Source organism: Rhipicephalus sanguineus, chromosome 2 (genome assembly GCF_013339695.2).
Source record: "Rhipicephalus sanguineus isolate Rsan-2018 chromosome 2, BIME_Rsan_1.4, whole genome shotgun sequence".
NCBI lineage: Eukaryota > Metazoa > Arthropoda > Arachnida > Ixodida > Ixodidae > Rhipicephalus > Rhipicephalus sanguineus.
Window position 1 is genome coordinate 11,002,306 of NC_051177.1, and position 25,469 is coordinate 11,027,774.

Genomic DNA, 25,469 nt, shown 5'->3' on the forward strand with positions numbered 1-25,469 from the left:
CCCTGCAAACAAGTCCTGCTTGACTCCACGCATCAGGTGGCGTAGTTTCTTCTCTTCCGTCATGTTCGCATCGGCGCGTTTGAAGAGCCGGGACATGTCTTCGATATACATGCTGACGCTCTCGTTCGTGCGCTGGTTCCTGGATTGGAGAGCGTTTTCTGCCTTCTCTCGGCGATCGGTGCTGGCATACGCAGCGAGCAAGTGCCGTCGAAAATCTTCCCATGTTGCTATCACCGCTTCGTGATTCTCAAACCATACCCTCGCTGCATCTTCCAATGCGAAGTACACGCGGCCCAGTTTCCTTGCTCGTCCCAGCCGTTGATCTTTGCCACCCGCTCGAAATGCTCCAACCAGTCTTCTACATCTTCGAACGCATCGGCGTGGAAAGGTTCAGGCATGCACGGTGGGGACACGATGAGTTCAGATAATGCGACCGGGCTGGTCATCGCTCTGGAGGTGGCGGTGAAGGCTGCCTGTGTTGCCGGAGCAGTGGGGAGCGGTCCAAATTCAGGCGGGTCTCCTCTGAGGCGGCGGCTTGAACGCTGGTGTACTGGAGTCAGTTCGCCAGGTTCCAATCGCTGAGGATCAGGGCTCCGTTCTCTTGCGCCAAGGGGACTTCCAATCATATCCTGCACCTCCACCAGAATGTAACGCACTGCAAGAGGGGTCACAGAAACACTGGTTTTATTATGGGCGAAGTTGTGCCCAGAAAAGTAGGTCAAATAAGTGAAAGAGTCCGCTAAAGCGTTTCACACAAGTGTCTCTTTCCCGAACACACTTCTTCGACGCCTCGCAGATCAGCCCACTGTCTCGAGCCCGTGCACGAGGAGCGCCGCGGCGAGCGCTGCAGAACATGTAAGGGATATATGGTCTGACAAAGTAAATCTGTTAATAAATGCGGCACCTAAGTATTTGTGCTTGTCAACATCTGTTATTATCGTGTCGTTTAGAACGTAAAAAATGAGCTAGGTTCCTTTTTTCGTGTTATTTGCAGCAAGACTTTTTTGTGCATTTATTTCCAGGCCCGAAGTTTACACCAGTTTGAAATTGCTATTACTGTTCATATTGAACAGCGCAAAAAACGAGACACAAAGAAGAGACTGCACAACACGAGCGCTGACCTACAACTAAATGTTTTATTCAAGCACAAAGAAAAGAAAACGAAAGGCGCTGTTCAATATGAACCCCAACCAACTAGCAACCAACTAGACGTGGGAGCGTCGGTCAGCGCCGCCAGTACTTTACTGGCGGCGATGACCGACGCTCCCACGTTTAAATACACATATATACCCCATAAAGTGGACAGGGGGATGGCCGCCGCGGTAGCTCAGTTGGTAGAGCATCGGACGCGTTATTCGAAGGTATCAGGTTCGGTCCCTGCCCGCGGCAAGCTATCTTTTCGTCCACTTTTCTTTCTTCACATTTACATTACATTTACTACTAATAACGTCCCCTATACTTTCCTTGGCATTATTGTCTGTTAGTTCTCATTAAAGTTATAGCACCAGTTTCATCTAAATTCATCTTTTGTTCGAGTTTTCCTTTTCTTCTTCGAAGCGAAAGTCTTTGCGCCAGCGACGCGTTATGAATGAGCGAAAAGCACAGGGAGCCGCTGAGCCACGCCGGCTCCGACGTTTGACAGAAGTTGCTTTCCTGCTTAACGTGGTCGCCTCGGCGGGCGAGATGGCGGACCTATGCGCAACTCTGCTCCCGTTGGGAGCATATACAGTAACTCTAGTCGACGCATGCTGACAGCGCCATCAGTCGTAAACAAAATGGCGCCTCTTTGTGTGTCGTCTGCTGCCTACACTCACTGAAACTGCAAGCAGAAAGTACAGTTTTTCTTCTACACTCCTGCTACAAAAAGTGTCTTCGTGTAGGTGGGCGGCGCTAAACTTTTTCTGCACGGAATAAAAAAAAAATGGCAACGTTCTGCACTAACTGCACTCGCGTGGATAGAAAAAAGAACAGTGCCCTATAGTAATAGCACGTATGGTTCACTTGCCTCTCCAGCTTCGCCAATGAGTTACATTTAGACCGCAGAGTTGCGCATATGTCCAGCTAGCAACCACAGCTATCGTTTTTGCAATCGGCCTGCCTGTCAACGGCAAGCGATGAACCGTGCATGCAACATCCATTGCTAATCCAGTTAGCTGCAACGGCATCGTCTGGAAATACAAAAATTGACCTGAGCTTCTCCGCTAATGTAGGAGCCACGGCCGCTGGATGAAAAAGCTTCATCCAGCGGCCGCGGCAGGAGCAAAGAGCGGCGCCGCCTCTCGTCGAGGAGGAAAAACAGCAGCTGCGCAAACAGCTGCGCAAACAGCTGCCACAAAAGGGACCATGTATTGCAGCAAGGACAACCTGCTTCACAATGTGAGTGCTTTTCAAATGCGTGGCACAAACGAAATCTGCGCAGATGAGCGCGTTCGGCCATGTTAAATAAGTGCAATAGGTGTCTATTCGCAAGAATGAGTGTAATAATAATAATAACTGCTGGGGCTTTCCGTCCCGAAACCACGGTGTGATTTCGAGAGGCGCCGTGGTCAAGGGCTCCGGGCCACCTGAGGTTCTTTAACGCGCGCCTCAAACTAAACACACGGGCCTAGTGTGTTTCGTCTCCATCGAGATGCGGCCGGAAATCTAACCCGAGACATTCGGGCGAAACTGTGTGTCACCGTTCATAGCGGTCCTCTGTGTGTTACTTAAAAGGGAAAAAAAGGTAACGGAAAGAAAGGAATATTTTGTGGCTGGCAGGAACTCAACACTCACTCAACATGCACCAGCTTGGTTGTGCAAGTGGGCAACTGTGTAAAACATCATTGGAATGAACGTGCTGCGCTTCCACAGGTTAACTGGATAAATCCTAAAACCGTATGAAAGTGTTTATGGCTGTCTCGCATGCAGACATTCCGTGTTGCAATTCTTTGTGTCTCATAGCCTGTATGTATAGTGTCGACACGTACATTATTGTACGTTACTTTTATCCTTCTCAGGAGCTGGTTCCTACACCTGATACAATTGACAGCAACGATATTATCTCGTTTCGCATTAATTTGTTCAGCTGTCCTTTTAGATGTTGTGTACGTCGACATTACTCTGGTGGGGCCACCTTGACGTCCGTCTCGGGGAGCACCACGCCACCGATACAGCTGACTCAAACATGGCCGCGCATTGTAAACATTGTATGAGAAAACTCAATTGAGTATAAAAATCCGGCAGATCCCACACACTGTGGGAATCGGTGTAATGCGAAGCAGCCAGCAAAAGCTGCATACATCACCTGATTTGTCTTTGAGGCAAATGAACTCATTCATGTTAGGACATTTGTTCACTATGTATAGCATATTTCTCATGCACTGATGCATGCACAATCTGGTATATACCACGCTAACGAAACGTATATTCTGGTATGTACAATATATCACCTGCCATTTATGTTCGCCACGTGCTCATGTCATGGCATGATAATATTGGTATATATCCAGTTAACTAGCCGGCCGGAAGCGCATCAAGACAGTGTAATGCAAACCATGCCGTACATAACATGCATGCCATGATGTGCTTGTTAGGGCATCATACATCCACGTCGATCGCAACACCAAAATTAGTGTACATCGAGCTAGCGAACCGGCCACGACCACACCATGAGCGTGGCATGTAAATGATGCCGTACATGACATGTACATCTATATTTCCATGTTACCACCTATCATTTACATTCGTCAACAAGTCACATCGCGCAAACCAATATTGGTGTATATGAAGCTAGAAAACGGACCGCGAGTGCACCATGAGCGTGACATGTAAATCCGGCCTTACATGACATGCATGTCAAGATTTTCATGTTACCAGTCCTGTCATTTATGTTCGTCATACAGTCACGCCGCGCAATACCAGTCTTGGTGTATATAAAGCTAGCGAACCGGCGGCGAGTGCGCCATGAGTGTGACAAGTAAGTCATGTCATACATGACATGCACGTCATTATTTTCATGTTGCCACCTGGCATTTCTGTTCGTCATACAGTAACGTCGCGCAATACCAATCTCAGTGTATATCAAGCTGGCAAACCGGCCGCGAGTGCGCCATGAGTGTGACAAGTAAGTCATGTCATACATGACATGCATGTCCTTATTTTCATGTGACCACTTGTCATTTATGTTCGACATACAGTCCCGTTGCGCAATACCAATCTTGGTGTATATCAAGCTTGCAAACCGGCCGCGAGCACGCCATTTTCGTGGCATATAAGTCACGTAATACATGACATGCATGTCATTATTTTCATGTAACCACCTCTCATTGATGTTCGTCCTACAGAAATGTCTCGTCATACCAAGTTAGGTATAGATACACTTAATTAAGCGGCCGCGAGAGCCGCGAGACCGCGTCATGTAAATCATGCTGTACGTGGCATGCGTGTCATTATTTTTATGTTAGTACGTCATGATTTGTACGTTAGTACCTGGCGCTTATGTTCGTAACGCACAGTTGTCGCGCCATACCAATACTGGTACTTATCAAGTTAACGAAGCGCCGACAGGAGCATGGATGGATGGATGGATGGATGGATGGATGGATGGATGGATGGATGGATGGATGGATGGATGGATGGATGGCTGGATGGATGGATGGATGGATGGATGGATGAATGGATGGATGGATGGATGGATGGATGGATGGATGGATGGATGGATACGCGCGCGTAATCCACATATCCTTGAAATGTAATTAAACGAAACTTTTCAATGGCAACACTCACGACATCTCAAGTGATCCCAATATCCAACCACTTGTTTGAAAGAAATGCATTTTCAGTCAGCGTTTGTTCTTTGTTCTTTTTTTTTTGTCCTTCTTCCGAGTCGCGCAAAATGTTCATTTACCAACTCGCCAGATTTAGTTCATAATTTGTACGCATGTTATTTTTGATACAACATAATGCGCGCTACTCAAAGGCGGGATGTACTACTTTCGTTTAGGCGAGCGCTTCAATAAATTTGGGATCTATGAGAAATCGAGTCGTTGCACCAGCTATCATGTTACTAACGCTCAAGTTGAGCGGCATTGTCCGCATGTATTGTAGCTGCAGTATTGTAATCCCTCTTGTGTCATGAACGCTTTTGTTCTTCGGCGTATGCAGGCAACAATGTGCACTCATTCGTCACTCGCAAGAAATTTAGGGGCGACTGCACATGGCGCTTACTATGAAGCTGGAACACGCACGCAGAGCACCGCTAGTTTGATTTCTGAAACGGTGCACGAAAATGTTTCAATACGTTCGTTTCCAAGAATGATGCTTTACACTAATATAAAGACATTTGCTCAAGATAAGTCATCGCTAATTTTCGCAAACATAACGCTGTTGCTTGAAAAAAGACTAATTTTCTCCGATTAGTTATTCACTTTTCACGTTTTAATAATGCTATCATAACTCGTGCTTACTGGCATGTAAATGTACATCTCATTCACATGTAAACGGTATATTTTCATTATCTGTGTTTTTGCCTGTATAATGGAATTAAATTAGGCAATAATACATGAAATTTTCAGGTTTAATGTTCTGTTGGTTATATTTTTAATGTGTGAGAAAACGTGTGCGCTTGGACATGGGCGCACGTTAATTAAAGAAATGCAGATGGTCAACATAATGCGTAGTCTACGGCATGCCCCATAACCATATCATGGTTTTGACACGTGATAAGTTATTATTATTATTATTATTATTATTATTATTATTATTATTGTTGTTGTTGTTGTTGTTGTTGTTGTCAGAGATTCTGCTTTTAATGCTTAATGGATTTTTGGAGAGGGATTCTCTGCCATCAGACTTGCAAACAGCAATTGTAAAGCCATTGCATAAAAGTGGACCAAAAGATAGCGTTGACAGTTATCAATCTATTTTAGTTTTACCTATCATGTCACAAATAATTGAGAAATTTTTGTTAGAATGCAGACACACATTAACCAAAAAGCGCAACAAACATGCAATGTCTTAAGGTAATGCGCTCACGTCCTCGTAAAGGTCTGCAGCACAGCAGACCGATGGTCGACCATCTGAGCAGGTGGACGGCGCGTAGCGGCACGGCATGATGAGTGGCGGCGGGACAAACGTTCAGGGAGGCAGGCAGGAACCGAACAGCACAGGAACCGGCTATATACCGGGTAGGACTCGGGCGCTTTGGTCACTAGCGTCCGCAGGAGCGCGAGCCGTCTGGAGGCTACCCAGCGGTTGTCCTGGGTAGCCCTCACGAACGTGTCCTCTCGAACGCTGTGCTTCAGTGGCCACTAGCTTCCTTGCTTGCTTGCATGCTCGACCCTTAATTCTTGGCTCTTACCCACTACGGGGCATTGGCCATAAAACCGCCGGTTAATATAAGTGGGGAAATTTAGAATTTAGACGAAGGAAAAGGAACTAATCCGCCGTGAAGGGTATATAGAAAAATTGAAGAATTATTAGTTTATGTGCCAATAAAAATAGGTATGGGCCAATCATATGGAATAGAATAAATTAGCGCGATGAAGTCCGATGTACCTAATTTTGATTGGGAATAATTAACAAGGAATTCTTCTTGTGTCCCTAAGAAATTCGCATACGGCTAAGCAAACGTTCCTGTTGCTGTGGCCCAGAGAAGATGCCCCAAGGGAAAGAATGTTTTCAGAGTTAACAGTAATTCTTAATTTTCTGAATAACATTTCGAATGTTTTTTTCCTGAGGCTAGTGAAGCGACGGCAAGTAATTAAGAAGTGATCGACGTTTTCAGGTTGCTGACCGTAAAAGCATACAGGAGAAGCCACTGCTGCCAGCTCTTGGCTTCCTCTTCCTTTTTTCTCTACGTCGCCAGCACCACGCGCTCCCTTTTGGTCCGCAACGTGTCGCATTCCTCGCTGCTGCCCTCGTCTTCTTTCGCATTTTACCCACTACCCCTCACTCAAGAAAGTAATTGTTTTATTTTAAACAACTTTGCTCTGTATAGTCGTCTTGCAGAACGAGGACGTGTTTCACTATCGCACACAGTTCTTAACACCGTTCACGCATCACGAGACACGCGTTCACAAAGGAGGTAAGAGAACTATTTACAACGTAGCCGTAGATCGCCTGATCCAATTGTATTCTTGACCAGAGCTCCTTGAGTATAGCCATGGATCCTCTGACGTAGCGACCGTAAAGAAGATCAAAAGAACCCAAACTCGTCGGTGGGACTTCTCGGTACGCGAACAAAAGTGGGGCCAAGTACCGATCCCAATTTTTGTGGCTTTCTTGGCATATTCTTCGGATCATTTGTTTGAACGTTCCGTTAAAGCGTTTCACTAGGCCATTTGCCATTGGGTGGTAAGGCGTCGTCGTTAGTTGCTTAAAGGAAAACGGGCGGCTTAACTCCTTCATTAGTTGCGAGGTGAATTGGGTACCTCGGTCAGTAACTATTTCCCGTGGGATTCCAACGCGGGAAAACATCTCAAGCAACGCCGAGGAGATCTTCTCAGTTTGAATATTTGGCAGAGCAACCGCGTCTGGGTAACGCGTTGCAAAGGCAACCATGCATTAGAACATATCGTCGTTGGCCGATCTAGGCGACAGCGGACCGATTATATCGATAGCGACGCGCTGGAATGGCGTATTGATGATTGGCATGTTCCCAAGAGGCACGCGTCCTACCAGGTGCTTTGGAACTGTCCTCTGGCAAATGTCGCATGACTTGATGTACCGCGCGACATCAGCTTGCATGCCAGGCTAGTAAATCTCTTCCAAAACCCTGTCCGCAGTCCGATTGGTCCCTTGGTGTCCGGAAAAGATGCCTTCGTGCGCGATCTTCAAGACGGATGCTCGAAGGTCCTTTGGCACAACCAGTTCATCCATTTCTCTATTTGTAGCGGACTTATAGCGCCGGTCATTGACGAGGGCGTTCTGGTCTTGCCCACGTCCCCGAAGCAATCGTCCTTCTGCAACATCGCCAATGCTTCGGGATCAACGTCTAATGGGCTGGCGATGGCTACTGGCAAAATTGGCGATTTTCGTGAAACAGATCGTGATGCAGCAGCCATGTTACTGTCACGAACGTGGTCAGCATTTTTCTTCTCATACGAGTAGTAATTTGTTCTTTCTTTTGCATCCGGCATGGTCGACTTCTTCGTGGCATCTCTGCTTTCAGGCAGCACGAGAGAGGGGCAGACACCGTGAATATTGCCCAATACAACATCATAGAGTGGTTGCTCCATGCATATGGCAAGTACAGTGCCCTTGAAAAAGGGCCAGCCGATCTCTGCTCTTGCTTCTAGAAGGTAATGTGCAAAACTGTATAATAAATAGACAGTTCGCGTTTCTCCAGTGAACCTATCGGTTGAAAGAGTGCGTGCTTTACCACGAGTGTCGCAACCGGTATCTCTCAATACAGTAACGGTTTGCCCTTCTAGACACCCTTGCGCTGTAGGCATTCCTTCTGGTTGACGTTTCGGTCCCACCACGCAATGTGCACCCGAACCAACTTTTTCATGGCTGGTACCTTCTGTGTCTGTAATACCTCTGTGTTCTTCGCAGTGGTTGTTTTCTTTCGGTGTTTAGTCAGGCCGCGAAGGAGAACACGAAGCCTCGTTGCGGTCCTTTGTATTTTTGGGAAAGCTCTCCGGATTCTTCCCTTTCCAACCGGTCGCTGACTTGCTTCCCGTAGACCTAGACCAGCAGTCTGATGGCTTGTGTCCTCGCTTGTTGCATATGAAACAGTGGGGCTTTCCCTGAGCGCTTGATGGCTCTTTGGCTGGTGTCCAACTCTTCGTATACGCAGTTCCATCTTTACCTCTAGCCAGGTGGGTCAGGCCTTGAGCTTCGAGGCAATTACCGGCTGTTTCGGCCAAATTGTCCAAATCTTGGCAACCTCGCTCTTTCGAAAATATAGCGAGCTTCTGTTCACAATGAAGCAAGAATTGCTCCGAGACGGCCCGGTTTCGCAAGGCGTCATATCTTCTTTCGGTTTTCGCCATCTCTTGCCACTGGTCGAGATACCCCAGCGACCTGCCGGCAAGTTTACCTCCTCTTTCACCATTTTCTGGTTAGGCCTCTCGGAACTTGACTCGGTAGCCCTCCTCTGTATACCGGAACCTATAGCAATGCCGACTTAAGCTTCACAAAGTCAGTCGCATCTTCAGCGGACATGCGTCCGACAGAGCTTCCCACGTTAAGCACAAGCTCAAGGAGAGGCCCCACTTGTCCATCCCTGGTTAGTAGCCACTCGCTCGAACCTTTGAATGTAAGCATCGAGCTTGTCACGGGCTTCGTTGAACGCAGGAATGAGCTTGTGCGGGCACCCTTGAGTGCTTGCGTCAGTTGATTCGGCGAGGACTGCTTGACCAGCTTGTTGCAATTCCTGCACGCGCAGCCGAAGCTCAAGAAACTGGCGTTCTCCAGCTTGCCGCCGGAACTCCAGTTCATGATCTTCTTTAACTGTCTCACGCTTTAGCGCCTACTCCTCGCTTTCTGTATCTCGTTCCTTTTCTATCCGCTGCTAGAGTGCCTTGCCTGTGAGTCCCAACTCTCTACCGACACCTATCAGTCTTTCGGCATCCATCTTCAACCACCGCACATGAACACAAAAGGTGTTAAAGGGGCCCTGCAACACAAATTAAGCATGTCATTTTCAACGCTGGTTCTGGTACTGTGGTATGCACCGACATCGTTGCGCAAGTGGCATCGCCGAAAACGAAGGCGTTATAATTTTATTTCACCGGATAAACTGCCTTGATTTCGGAATACAGCGACACACATCGGCTATTTTTGTTATGGGAAGTGACGTTTCGTCATGTGGCAGTGACGACAAAGGCCGTACGTTTTGATTGGTTTAACGCGACAAGTACTATGTAATATTCATATGGTGGCAGCTAGGCCATATTACTGAGCCCTCAAAAGAATAAAACCCCTTTTTATGCTTTCTCAGAAACAAATCATTTCTGTTTCTAACTGACGTATTTACAAAACAACGGACACGACATTAGGTGCGCAGCGGAACTGGTGGGAATGGTAATCAAGCGATACTCTTCCGCGTTCTCCCTTTTGCGGCACCTGCGAAACAGGCAACGCTCAGTTCGGCACAATGCTGTCGACGAAAAAAGAAAAATTCTAAACGCTTACCGACCGACGCCTTCCGCGTCATCGGGTGGTAGCGTTTCTCCGGGCCCTCGGAGCCATCCTCGCGTTGCGCGGGGCTCAGCGACGCACTTTCACTTTACAATGGTGTGTACGGATACGGCACTACATGCAGGGTCTTGCTACGTCGCAAGAGCTCGCGCTCAAAGTTTGTTAGATCATCCAGACTCACTGTGTGCACTACACGTGAAACCATGGAACCGTCTGCTAGGCGACGCACGTGGTTCGTCGTAGCCGCGGTTGCAACGCCGTCAAAAAGAGCAGTGGCAAGAAGCGCGCGGTGATAAGAAACTGCCTTTGACGTCAGCGGGAGAGTGAAATGCGAAAGGGACGTTTCTTGTCGTCTGCTCGAGTTTTGAACTTTGAAGACTAATAACATCAGTTTTCGTGCACCAATTTTCGTAATTCTTCTTGCGTTCGTCTCTGCATTCATTACTACACGCATTCCAGCGCTAAATAAGACAGCCCCAAAAGCGTCGCAGGGCCCCTTTAAGAGAGATTAGTCCTGTCTAAGACGCAAGAAATGTAATGAGTGATGTGCGGACCGTCACTATTAATTATGTGCGGTGCAGTGAAGGACGAAGCCGTACGCGGTAAGGCTAGTAAACGACATATACTCTCCAAACTAAACGACCTTCGACCTTCAAAGACACGTATCGCCCAGACCTCACAAGACACATATTAACCAAAAAAATTACACCATCTCCCGCTAAAGGGGACCATGAGGCGATGCGAAGCCAGAGCACTTGCACGATCGCGTTCCGTTGGCGTTCGCTGGGCATGCTACCGACCTCGCGTCGTGGAACGCGAAGAGGAACACTACGCGCGTCGTGTCTTCCCTCTAGCCTGGCCGTTAATTCACACAGGGCGTGCGGGGAACGCGGTCGACAGGCGCGCGAGAGAGAGGCGGCGTAGATGAGGAGAGAGAGGTGGAGGGGACGCACATGCTCTGGCCCTCATTGCGGCGCTGCGCAGGAGAGAATTTCGGCATGTCGAGCCCGCATTTCAGAGGAGCCAACCCAGGCAAGCGCTGGACTGAACGCGCGCAGCGCTCTACCACTTGAAGGAGAGGAGACTAGAGGAGGAGAGTAGCGTATGCGGTTGGTATGCGCCGTGAGAGCAGAAGCGAGAACGCAGGAGAAGCGCAAGCAGGTGCTGGTAGAGAAGTGGAGAGAGTAACGCGCAGCTGTTGGAGAGAGGGAAGGAGGAGAGTCGCCCATGCGTAGTGTGAGTGCGGACTACTACGCCGCGTGCGGATTACCACGCCGCGTTACATACCCCCGAGCAAGAGATACTTCGCATCTAAAAGCTGAACAAACATGCAATGTCCTAAAGTAATGCGCTCACGTTTCTTCACGCCTGGCCACGTCCTCGTAAACGTCTGCAACACAGCAGGCCGATGGTCGACCGTCTCAGCAGGTGGACGGTGCGTAGTGGCACGACATGATGAGCAACAGAACGAGTGGTGGGGCGCACAAACGTTCAGGGAGGCAGGCGGGAACCTAACAGCGCAGGAACCGGGCAGGACCCGGACGCCTTGGTCACTAGCGCCTGCATGAGCGCAAGCCGTCAGGAGGCTGCCCAGCGGTTGTCCCGGGTAGCCCTCACGAACGTCGCCTCTCGAACGCTGTGCTTCAGTGGCCACTACTGCCAGCTCTTGGTTTCCTCTTCCTTTTTAACGCGAAAGTGTTTTATGCCGGGCTCCACCAAGACTTTCGTGGCGTATTTCCGTCACGGAAATACGTCAGCAAAATGAACGCCATCAGACGAAAAAAAAAACTAAGAAAAAGTTCCGTTGACAGGAGCCGAACCCACGACCTCGCGGTCCACGACGATAGCTGGCGGTCATTTAGCCCACTTAGCTACGGCCAAATACACAACGGAAGATGCTTGAACGCGCCTTTTATCTTTCACACGTTCCTCTCACAGTGCTTTTGGATAGATGGATGCTCTGAGCGTTCCCTTTATGACGGGGTGGTGACATGTGTGCCACCAGGCTCGAAAAAAAAACCCTTAAAAACCTCGTTGCCTCTGCAATTAGCTTCTGCAACGCGCCGTTGCTACGACCGTCCCATTCGGCGCGTTTCCAATAGGAGAAGGGTAATTTCGTCAACGCTTTAACACACCGCGAGGTGGGGGCTCTAGCCCAATCCTCGCTCATAGCGTCCATCCATATCGAAAAATAGCTCTCGGACGTTCGCCTGGCTGTCGCACCGCGTTCCCCGCTAGCCCTGTGAGAATGACGGCCAGGCTACAGGGAAGACACGACGCTCGTCGCGTTTCACGGCACTTTGATACTCTTTGATGGAGTGCATATCGAGTATCAGTGTTTACTATGTGCTTGCTGATGCCATCTTTGCGCGGGATTCACCATATGCGGTGTCCAGGTATATTTTAACAACTTCAGCTACTGCAAGGGTTAAATCATGATCATCGGCCTTATACGGAGACGTGCCACTAGACGTCAACGTGGGTGCGTCCACATCAAGCGGTGCTATACCTGCCAAACAACAACAGACACTGTACAAGCTCTCATATATCAATGCACTATAAAGAATCAGCTACTTCTGTGAGGACACGTTTCACTTTCGTGTTATACCCAGTCCTATGACGGCGGGATCAGCCATGTTTTTTTTAACACGAAAGTGTTTTATGCCGGGGTCCACCAAGACTTCAGCGACGTATTTCCGTCACGGAAATGACATCGAAAAAATATACCCAATCAGATGGCAAAGAAAAAAAGGTACCGGTAACGGGCATCGAACCCACGACCGCTCGGTCCGCAACAACAGATGCCGGGCACGCTATCCACTGCGCCATGGTCTTTTTTTTTTGTCTTTATTGCAGAATGTAACATTCAAACAAAAACAAATACATCCGCACTAAGACTGCGCCATGGTCACAGACTCTGGATGCCTTACGAACACGCCTTTTATATCTACCACTCTCCCGGTCGGCTGTGTGGTGGTGACTTCTGGGGGCGGTAAGGTAAAGTAATTCGTCATTGCTGTGGCCTCCGCGACTAGCACCTGCAACGCGTTACGCGTCCGTCCCCTTCGGCGCGTTTTCAATAGAAGTTGAATTTTGTCAATGCCTTAACATACCGCGAGGTGGCGACCTTTGCCCAAGCGTCGTAAAAGCGGCAGCCTCGCTCAGCACGCTAATACAAACCGAAATTGCTCGGCGACGCGCGCCTGCCTCACCTAGCTGTAACACCGCGTTCCATGCTCACGCGCTCGCCCCGAGAAAAATCGCGGCCGGGCTACCGGGGCGGCTGGACGCGCTTTGCGTTTCCCTCTAGTCCGGCCATGGTTTTCAATCACATTTTAACATGCCGCGGGATGGCGACCAAGTTCTGCATCCAATATTCGACGCTCTTCTTGCTATCACACCTCGTTCTCTGATTACGCTTTGACCGTTAACTACTACAGCTACCACAAGGGTTTGTTTAATCATTTAATATGGACGTTAGTCGTCGGGATGGAGATGTACCACTAATCATCAAAGTGGGTGCATACACGTTAAAAGGCCCCATTAGCTGCCAGACATCAATATACATTGTGCAAACTCTCTTATATCAATTTACAGTAAGGGCACGCTTTACTTTCGTGTTATTCCGATTCCTATGACGGAGGGATCAACCGTGTTTTTCTTTTTCTCTTCGCCGCCACTACCACGCACTCCCTTTTTGTCCGCAACGTGTCGCATTCCTCGCTGCTGTCCTCGTCTTCCTTATTATTTCACCACAGGCGCCGTAGTAGAGGGTTCCGGAAACTTCGACCATCTGGTGTTCTTTAACCCTTTCCCTGCCGAGTTTTCTGGCCGAAAACGATACAAAAAGAACAAATTGTTTATAGTCTATTTGATACGACGTGTCTTGTACATAGGTCGGCAATAAATGTAGAGCTCACTCAGACTCACTTATTAAATATATTTTGCCCTTAGAGCTCACTCGGACTCGGACTCAGCAAAAGTTTTCTCAACCGGACTCACTCGGACTCAGACTCACTAAAATTTTTCTCAGCCGGACTCACTCGGACTCAAACTCACCAAAATATTGCTCACTCGGACTCACTCAAACTCAGACTCACGGCTCCATCTGAGTCTGAGTGAGTCGATTCATGAGTCCGTTAGCGCATAATTAGCTTTTTGAACCATGGTGTCAACCCCGATATTTCGCATAAATGGTGTCTACTTGACGCCTTTTGATCTCGTACCTTCAAATATGAGTTATCCGTGGTTGCAATCCAGTAAGGTCATTTTTATTGCTAGAGATGACTCACGAGATATATTTTTATCAAGAACTACCTGTGAAAGAGATTGCGGGGGGGGGGGGGGGGGTGTATCACATCCCCTTACCCCCCTCCGTAACTCACGCATCTGATCAATAAACACTGAGCTGGCGTGCGAACACTATTGCTTCGAAGTATGTGTGAGTCGACGGGAGTATAAACGTGGCTGATATTAAAGCTTTAGTTGTTCAGATAGAACCATAGGTCGACAAAAAAGTGTGGAGTTCACTCAGATTCACTCAAGAAATAAATTTTGTACTTAGGGCTCACTCGGACTCAGACTCACCGAAATTTTCCTCAACCGGACTCACTCAGAACTCAGGCTCGCTGAAATTTTTCACAACCGGACTCACTCGGACTCAAACTCGCCAAAATATTGCTCACCCGGACTCAGACTCAGACTCATGGCTCGATCTGAGTCTGAGTGAGCCTGAGTGAGTCGACTCATGAGTGAGTTTGCCGACCTATGGTCTTGTAACATCTAGAAGAATTTTCAAAGGCGCTTAATTCGCAAGATGCATGTAAAATATTTTTTTTTTTTTGAAAATGTGCAGATGACTGGCTTCACTGCACTGCACCATGGAAAGTGCCCTAACCTCTCTAGTCTTTGGTGCAGAAAATGTCACTTTGAAATTGAAGAAAAAAATTGGCCGACTATCTGCGTGCTTCGCTGCAAATGTCGTCTAAAGACGATAGAAGAGGCGCTGCGTGAGCTATGGACGCCATCTGGCAATACGTCGGGAAACACGAGTTCTGTGTTGCGGGCTGGTAGTCCCGGCGCAGCGGCAGGCGAAGACCGGCGGTGACCAACGCGACCGGTGGGGACGCCGGCCAGCCCGAACACGCTGTTTGGCGCGATGCGCCGAAGGAGAAGAAACGTCCGCACTCAACGAGTACTCTCCACAAACTCTCTTACTTACATGTCGCCTGGGTAAAACAAGAATACCAGAGCGGCGCCCCCTGTCATTCGTACAATGCAATACTGAACCGAAACCGAAATACAACATGAGCTTGTGCAGAAGGCACGGAGGAAGACAAGTTTCAGCGCAGTCGCATTTTCAGCTCACCTTAAGAAACTAGGGTTGTAACATTGTAGGGCGAGTAGGGCCAGAAGGACCATCACGACGAAAACCTGCCTCCGCAGTCGTATTCGCCTGGAACGTTGGTGTGGCTTCGCGTTCCCTCCTCCGCTCCTGGCCTTTCCACAAAGCTACTGCCTAAGTACGAAGGCCCCTACCGTGTCCTACGTCAAGCATCCCCAGTTAACTATATGATTGAGCCTGTTCAATCATCTACGGACCGCTGTCGTCGCGGCCGCGAGACTGTTCACGTCGATCGACTGAAGCCGCATTATGACCCACCAGTTGTACCTGTTCCTTAGGTCGCCAGGATGGCTCCTTTTCCGCGGGGGAGTGATTCGTAACATGGTAGGGCGCAGACAAGAACGCCTGCGAAAGAAGAAGACGAAGACGGTTGTTGTTGGCGCTCGCGCTTGCTCGGCTTGGACCGCTGATCGCTTCAGCTGTGGCAATCTTTTAATAAACGCGTTACTGCCTCAACGTTAAACGCATACCATCAAGGTCTTTAAAATTGCGTATCTATGTATTTTCTGTTAAAGGAACACACCGCCTAATACTTACCTAGTGATGTTGCGCTTCAGATATGCGTAATGTTTGCTTTTTGATCAACAATGTACACAAGTATGAACCTAGTCAGCCGTTCACGATGGCTGGCCCTTGGGCAAGTGGTTCAACTTTGGCCGAGTGGCTGAATCCAGGGACGTGCCGACAAACAGAAAGACAGACAGAAGGACAGACAGAAAGACAGAACAAAATTTCCGCGTTTAAGTTCCCCAAGAAAGACTATCGTCTTTAATAAAGTGCAGCGAGTGCGTCCATCAAAACTAACCTTGGACGGCGGGGTTTGCTCTCATCTAAGGGCGTCCAGTGTCGTTACATCGAGACGCGGTCGCCGTCCGAATCCGATGATTTGGAGAGACTATGCTGCTGTCTGCAGTCGCTGCCACACACACATAGGAGAAACGAAATTCTCCATTTCAAGAAGCTTCGGCAAACAAGGGCTTCTGGGCGGAGCTGTTCCGGCTCACTCGTAAAGAAAATGATGTTTGTTAATCGCTTTGCTACGTACGTGATGACCTTGTGGAATGTCAAACGACTCCCTTCTTCACAAGCAGAGAAAGTATGTATTACTCCCGACGCATGAGTCAACGTGACTAACCCCTGGTTTCCCGCTAGTACCTCTTGGTGGTCAGGGTGACCCCTTTGCGATAATAACGCTGACACCCACTCGGGCGTTGCTTTGACTCCGTTGTCCAGTGGTGTACATGACTCCCCGGCAAGAGTCAGAGTGACTACTACGAGGTACTCAATGAGACACTCTGAAACAAATAATCCATTTATATTTCTTTTCGGTCGATATTCATGAAAATTTCTGAGTTTACGTTCATTTAGTGCCGATTTCAAATATGCAATTATCTTTCCAGAACAATAAAAAAAATTGTGTCTGTGGAGCAAGCCTTTCTTTCCAAACTTGGAGAGTTACAAAGTAAATCAACATATCGCTATAATTAGGGAATAAAAATTGTATGCAATAGTCTTAAACGAGTTTACTGCGCTGTTCTGCTATAACGTTCATGAACTCACTAGCCCACCTAAGAACCCGTCTTTTAAACCAGTCTGAGTTTAAGTTATGTTCAACTCTCGTGAGCTAAGCTCCAGCTAGACATGCACTTACTCGTCAATGTTCAGCATCGGATAACTTTTGTTAAGTGGGTTTCGAACATCCATTCTGATTCTGTTGCACACAGTCCTCATTTCATATTATTTTGATATGCTTACTTTGTAACTCGTTCAGGTTAAAGGAGCACTGACATCAAATTTACGCATGTCAAGATTTTTGCATCCATGAGTAGTTATCTACCCCCTAGTAGCGATTCGAGACTGAAAATGCAACTGAGGGACGAATAACTATCTGTTTTATTGATTTATATCACCGGTATCTAGCACGATTCAAAACGGCCGGCAAGCCCGCCATTTCTTAGCGTTGGCAGCGCACCCTCACGGTCAATTCCAGAACGCGCCCTAGTTTACCACTTGTCCACAGAAAGCAGTGACGTGAGGATCAGCTGCTCGGCTAATATTTCGTCTGCTAGGCGCGCACGTTCAGTCGTGCCTTGTCACCAGCATCGCCGTCGTCGCCGTCAAAAGTATCGACTAGTGTTGAAGACGGCATTCTGGAACTTAAAATCACCGCGATACGCGACGTCACGAATCGTTTTCGCTTCGACCCTTTGCAAAACAGCGATTCAAAAATGGACGCTGTTCCAAGCAGCAACGAGGAGGTGCCCGGGGACGCACGCTTGGGCCATACTCGCTGGTGTGTCTCAATTAGCTATATCAGAGAATTTTAGCGTGCACAGCATTCCGGTATACGCAAAGGGGTCTATGGAATATCGGCATAGCGAATGCACACCAGCGGAGAAATAGAATACGATAGGCGTAACCGATAGGTTTCTAGAATAACAATTCTGTGCTTGCCAGGCTCTTTGCGCCGCCAGATGGCCCCACCTAACCGGCCTCTCACGGTTACGGCTGCAGTAACCCGGTATTACGCTAGCGCAAGGAAGTCCACGGACGAACTAACATTCATTAATAACGCTACATACGTGTTACTTGTTAGCGATGATATTTATCTATAGGCTGCTCCACTTTGATAGCTCGTGGTCGTGTTGGAGTGTACCGTACGTGTAATGAAACGCCACGCACTTTCCGCTTTTTCCGCGTCTCGACGAGCAGGTCCGCACTACGCAGCGGTTCCCCGACATGCTGGCACGCAGTCGCTCCGATTGATCGCACTCGCGCTGAGGATCACACGACAAATCAGTCGATACGACACGATGAATCGCAGGCACGGATCGGGACAGCAAGGAGAGCCACTGGCTGGGAGTGAGAGCCGGTGAGAGCGTCGCCTGGCGTCGGCGGCACAATAAGTACACTCAGATCGTCGACGTCATTGTTAATAGCGTATCGTCACTCAGGATGGTATGGTCGGAATCTGTCACACCTATTACGTAGCACTAGTGTCGATGTCGCAGCGTGATCAATCTTCCGTTGAGCTTTCGTACGCTGTTTGTCCTCGAAATAAAATTACTTCCCTGCGACGGGCGCCAGTCAAATTTTGCCAAGGAGACCTATGCATACCGAGCAATCGAATCAAGGGCACATCTAGACTTTGAAATTTGATGTCAGTGCTCCTTTAAGAAAACATGTTGCTCCTAACATGGCACACGAAATGTTTGCTATATTTACCGCGACATAAACATGTTGAAAAATAATTGTATATTCAAAATTAGCATACAAATACACATAAACCAAGCAAGTTTTATACAAATTGATCAAGATTTTCAAAAAATACTTCAAAGCACAATTATGGTTTTTAAGCGGGTACACTCGATCCCTCCGTAGGAAATAAAATACTACTCAAAAGTTATATCGATGAGTCTCACAACAATTGCCGTGACTCGCGCGAAACACTAAAAAATCACGGCATATCCGCGTGGTGAATGATGATGAGTGGGCCGAAGCTCCGGAGAGAATCATCGGTAAACCGTGAATCTTCTGTGTAACGCCCCATCAATCATCATATTGCCACGTCCACTTGTTCTTTTATTTTGATGTATTCGGGTTTGACTAGCAACGACGGTTACCAACGCTCGACGCTGTCCGTGAAGCAGTGTTCGAGAAACTTCGGGATTGTAGCAGATCGTTTTGTTAAGATTGCGCGCCGCACGCGAATGTTCCAGCTTTGTCGAGAGATAACGCCGCCACCAGCGATACCGCTAGAAAGTTCGATAGCGCCTGTATAAAAGCCGACACGCTTGACCGTTTGTCACTTGATCGACGGTCGACGCTCTGTTCGCCGCTATCAGTGTGTTGCTGTAGCTTTCAGTTTCTCGGCCACAAGTTCGGCCTAATAAAGAGTTTCATCTCGACGTGCTGACTGCTGCCGTCGTCGACGTCACGACCACGTGACATCTGGTGGAGGTGCTGCTGTTCGTTCATGTTCCGGACGCCCCCGTCAAGCCGTGAACCCAGCCCACAGCGCGGAGAAGACATCGACGCCAAGGCCGAGCAGCGAGCAAGCCGCAGGCAACAAGGCCTACCGCCAGAGCACGGGCCTCTACCTGGAAAGACCCGGCAAACAAAGACCCTGACCCCGTCCACAGCGACGATGACAGACGCTGTGCCGCCCGCACCGATCCTTCTCCGGACGCCTAAGGAGCCGCCAACCTTCCGCGGATCGTCGTTCGAAGACTCGGAAAGTTGGCTCGAAGCCTACGAGCGAGTCGCCGTTTTCAATGCCTGGGCCAGCGAAGACAAGCTACGGCATGTCTATTTCGCTTTGGAAGACGCCGCTCGGACGTGGCTCGAGAACCAAGAGCGAACCCTGACGACATGGGACGTTTTTCGCACCAGGTTCCTGGCAACATTCACCAGCGTCGTCCGCAAGGAGAGGGCCGAGGCTCTGCTCGAAACCCGCGTGCAGCTGCCAAACGAAAACGTGGCACTCTTCACAGAAGGAATGACGAGACTGTTCCGCCACGCAGACCCTGACATGCCCGAGGAGAAGAAAGTTCGCTTCCTCATGCGAAGTATCAAGCAGGAGCTGTTCGCGGGACTGATCAGGAACCCACCCAAGACCACCCAAGAATTCCTCGCGGGGGCAACAACCATCGAGAAGACGCTCGAGATGCGCACCCGGCAGTACAATCGCCGCGCATTTAAAGACAGCCCAGCTATTCATGCCCTCGGCTCCGACCACTTGCGCCAGGGGCGTAGCCAAGGGGGGGGGGGGGGGTTGGGGGGGTTGAAACCCCCCCCGAAATTTTTCGATTTTGCTTGCGTATATAGGCACGCACACATACAAACGCACGCACGAACATACATAAAGTATGGTTGAACCCCCCCCGAAAAAAATTTCTGGCTACGCCCCTGACTTGCGCGAGACGATCCGAGCGATCGTGTAAGAGGAGTTGCGAAAAATTCTACCTTCACCGCAACCTCAAGTAGATTCCATCACCGACGTCGTGCGCCAGGAGATCCAGAAGTCACTGGGCGCACCTCGGCTAGCAGAGCCGCAGCCGCAAGCAATGAGCTATGCTGCTGCAGCCCGACGCAACGCCTCCCCCCCCTCCTCGACCACGTCAAGACGCCGCGCCGCCGCAGCAGTTCCGCCGCGAGGCACCACCGCCGCCAACACCGACGTCATACCGCCCGCCAGCCGGTCAGCGATACAGGCCGAGGAAGACCGACGTTTGTCGCGCCCCTGACAACCGCCCGCTCTGCTACCACTGCGAGGAGGCCGGCCACACGTACCGCTGCTGCCAGTACCGACAGATGGGGCTACGCGGTTTCGCCGTGAACGCGCCGCGCCCGCAGCCAGGCGAACGGCCTCGCGACATCAACGACTACCTCACCGGAACACAGTGGCAAGAACGACGACCTTCCCGCTCGCCGTCGCCCGGCCGCTACATGTCACCGCACCGCCGGCAGTACACTGGCCCAAACCGGGGCCGGTCGCCTAGCCCGTATCCGGAAAACTAAGGGCAGCAACCGATGAAGGTGCGGTTGCTGTACGACGAACTGCCGAAGATCCTCCGCCGCCGACGACACCGCCGCAACGAAACCTAAAGAACACGCCGCAAGCCGAACGAAGCCCTGACTTCGAAACTTCACGGGCCGAAGAAGACCTGACGACGCAATGTCGAAGCAGTGGAACAAACCGACGCAGCCGTGACCCGACGCCACGACCCAACCGCAACGCAAGACGACGAACTAGCGACCTCGACGTTCTCATCGACGGCCACAACGTCACCGCCCTCGTCGATACTGGAGCCGACTATTGCGTCATCAGTGAGCCCTTCGCCACGAAGTTGAAGAAAGTTAGGACTGCTTGGGAAGGCCCCGAAATCCGTACCGCTGGAGGCCATCTAATAACGCCGTCTGGAGTCTGCACAGCAAGAGTCACAATCAATGATCGCACGTATCCTGCGAGTTTCGTAATCTTGCAGCACTGCTCCAGGGAAATCATACTTGGCATGGACTTCTTAAACCATCACGGCGCCGTCATCGACATAAGAACCAAGTCGATAACCCTATCGTCGGACAAAACGACACCGCCGGATACGAATCCATGTCAAAATGCCCTGAACGTACTCGAGGATCAAGTTACCATCTCGCATCGCTCCAGCGTCATAATTCCCGTCAGCACCGAAAAAACTGAGGACATCGAAGGTATCCATCGAGATCGATCAACGTTTACTGCTAGACCGCGACATTTGCGTCGCAAGGGGCATTGCTTGGTTGCATGAAGGAAAAGGAAGCATGATGCTAACAAACTTCAGCCAAGAATACAGACACCTCAGCAAGGGCACGATAATTGCATATATCGAAGAAATCTTGGCCGCCAGCGATGCGCTTGCCTTTTCAGATTCTGACGAAGCTACGACGACGACCCCAATACATGAGCCACCCTTCGACGTAAACCCAAGTCTTCCCGCCCACCAGCAGCAACAGCTTCGATGCCCTCTGCAGGAATACAAGGACTGTTTCTCGTCGTCATCGCGGGTCCGACAAACACCCCTTGCTAAGCACCGCATTATAATGGAAGAAAATGCTCGACCACTCCGTCAGAGTTCCTACCGGGTTTCGACGCGGGAACGGGAGGCCGTTAAGAGACAGGTCGACGAAATGCTACGCGACGACATCATCCAGCCGTCCAAGAGCTCGTGGGCGTCTCCCGTGGTGTTAGTGAAGAAGAAGGATGGGACCCTACGTTTCTGCGTCGATTATCGTCGCCTGAACAACATCACAAAGAAGGACGTGTAGCCCTCTCCCACGGATAGACGACGCCTTGGATCGACTCCACAACGCGAAGTACTTTTCTTCGATGGACCTCAAAACCGGCTACTGGCAAATCGAAGTCGACGAGAGAGACCGAGAAAAGACTGCCTTCATAACACCGGACGGCCTGCTCGAGTTCAAGGTCATGCCCTTCGGTCTTTGCTCGGCACCTGCGACTTTCCAACGAGTCATGGATACAGTGTTAGCTGGCTTGAAGTGGCAAACTTGCCTTGTTTACTTGGACGACGTCGTTGTGTTTTACTCGAACTTCGACGAACACCTCCGGCGCCTCGAATCCATACTTCAAGCAGTCAAGAACTCCGGGCTCACCCTGAAACCACAAGAGTGCCGCTTCGCGTACGAGGAGCTCTTGTTTTTGGGACACGTGATCAGCAAGACTGGAGTGCGCCCAGACCCGCAGAAAACCGCTGCCATCGCCACTTTCACGCCGCCCACCGACAAGAAGGCCGTGCGCCGATTTCTCGGCTTGTGCGCCTATTACAGACGCTTTGTCAAAGACTTTTCACGGATCACCGAGCCACTAACGCAGCTCACGAAGACCGACGTCGAATTCAGGTGGCAAACAGCGCAAGTCGAAGCATTTCATGAACTGAAACGACGCCTGCAGACTCCTCCGATGCTTGCGCATTTCGACGAATACGCCGATACGGAGATTCACACCGATGTAAGCAGCGTCGGACTCGGCGCCTTACTTGTGCAGCGGACGGAGGGACTGGAAAGGGTTATCAGTTATGCTAGCCGGTCGCTGTCTAAGGCAGAGGCCAACTATTCAACAGAAAAGGAGTGCCTCGCCATCATCTGGGCTACGTCAAAGTTTCGCCCCTACCTCTACGGCAGGCCCTTCAAAGTTGTGAGCGACCATCACGCCTTGTGTTGGCTAGCTAACTTGAAGGACCCTTCAGGTCGCCTCGCACGGTGGATCCTAAGACTTCAAGAATTCAACATTACCGTTGTGTGCAAGTCCGGAAGGAAACACTCCGACGCCGACTGCTTGTCTCGTGCCCCCGTCGACCCACCACCGCCCGATGACCAGGATGATGACAGCTTCTTGGAAGCCATAAGTGCCGACGACTTCGCCGACCGACAGCGAGCCGACCCGGAACTGAAGGGTGTAGGAATACCTGGAGGGCAGGACCATCGTTGTCCCAAAAGTATTCAGGCGAGGATTGGCATCATTTTCCTTGAAAAACAACGTCCTCGTAAAGAAGAACTTCTCTCCGGCCCGAGCCAGCTACATTAGAACACATTGTGGAAGAGAAATAGGTGACAGGCAGTTAGGCCACAAGTCATCACTGTGTTGTAACGTAGGTTCGGTGATAATTCATTAATCGTAGCATAACTGAAGGTGCCTGTTGTATAAGTGAACTTCAACATAATGTGCAGGTGGACGAGGGAGTGCACATATGACCGAGTTTTTTTCAGTTTTGTACCTATTTGCTATATCCCTGGTGTTTCTGTGTTATGTATGTAACATTCTGAATTGTAACAAGCCAACCTGTCTACTGCTGTGAATATAGTATACTAGAAATTCAAACGAACCATTATTTTCTGGAGAACAGCTGTTTCATTGAGGAGGACTGTAATACGTATTTTTTTTTTATTCGTTCTGCGTCATCTGTGCACGGGGAATGCCAAGTACGCATGGACGTTCACAAAGGTGAAGTGCAAGTGCATTAACTTTTTTATTTGCGGGAGACATGTGACTGGTAAATTTGTGGATGTTGTGCTTGACCAACGTTACTAGATTAGCTTGACATCGGGGCAGCTTTTGGCATTCGCTTTAACGCGGTGGTGTGATGCTTAACAATAATGGTTAATTAGTAAGATTCTACTAGTATCAAAGCAACTAAATACAAAGTATCAGTTATAGAAAACCACTGTATGCCACGCTAAAGCGCGAATTGCAAATAAGTGCTCATTGCAGAAATAGATTATCGTTCAGCTGCTCAGAAGGCACTGTTGCCCCTGCGTACAGCTCGCGACAGTAGGCGCGTTACAATATCCTTGTAACTGTGGCGTCTGCGTGTGTAACTTTTATATGCTATGGGAGTGTCTGCCGCGAGCGCGCCGACGGTAGAAGAGAACGATGGACACGGACACGCTCGCGGCTCGCGCTCAGTGGCCGTTGACTGTCAGTCGCGGCCGAGTGTTGGAACGACAAAGACGTGTTGCTCAGTGCACGGGGAGATCGAGCGGCCGTGCTCAGCGTCTCGTCCTCGTCTCTGAGGGGTTCTGCACGGCGGCTGGCCCAGACCCCTACAATGCAAACACAGGCGGTCTTAGAACAGCTCAGAACATGCTGCTGCCACTGGACGCGTGCAGCTCGCGGCAGAAATTACTAAAATTGCCCCACAGTATACGCCCATGAAATGCAGATACGTTCGGCCAACTGAAGATACCTTTGTCACGCTGGTATCCACGAATTTCGGGCGAGCGAAGCATTGTCGATATATGGAGAAGCACTCAAGAGGGCACACGTTTGTCATTTCTATAACGGCATGACACGACGAACCGAACAATTCGGAGCCGAAGCTGTTCACTTCGGCACGCATGACGCCGCAGAAATTATCTAGCTTAAACAAAGGCCGATGGTTGTTTTTTGAAGACGACTGGAAGCAAGAGTACTCTAAGTGAGTTGACAGTGGAATTGAGGTTGTATTATTTCGACCTTGCCGCTGAATCCATGTTCGGGATATCTTCGACGTGAAGTGTATTATCCAAAGGTCAAAGGATCGTGTGCATTCTCTGTCAACAAAATAATAGTGTTAAAACCCTCAGCTATCCAACCCTCATGGTTCACGAAGGGCCGCTCTCCGGTCTGTTAATTAGGAACCTGCTTGCAACTCGATCTGTGCACGCACTGATCAAGTCAGCACGAGATCCGTGTCGTTAGAGTTCAAGGCCACACACAAGTTGTGTAAGGTTTGAGGCCAGTTATGACGTACTAGACTAATCGAAACAAGCGAGGCACAAGAAACTGCGATACCGAAATGGTCATGCAGCCAAATTTAAGTTACGCTCGAACGTGCGCGGGCGCACCGAGTTCAGCAGACGACAGTTGGCTTCTACCGGAAGTGAGTCATCTTTTCGAAAACTCGCA

General features: G+C 49.6%; 1 protein-coding gene across 1 annotated transcript in view; it reads left to right on the top strand.

Moving 5' to 3' along the window:
- The first annotated feature begins 2,337 nt into the window (after positions 1-2,337).
- Positions 2,338-25,469, top strand: part of LOC119382406 (uncharacterized) — a 126,160-nt gene continuing 103,028 nt past the window's right edge. The window contains exon 1 of the mRNA XM_037650096.2: positions 2,338-2,376. Within this exon, the coding sequence (XP_037506024.1) occupies positions 2,344-2,376 (33 nt within the window). The 5' untranslated portion in view covers positions 2,338-2,343. The remainder of the gene's footprint in view (positions 2,377-25,469) is intronic.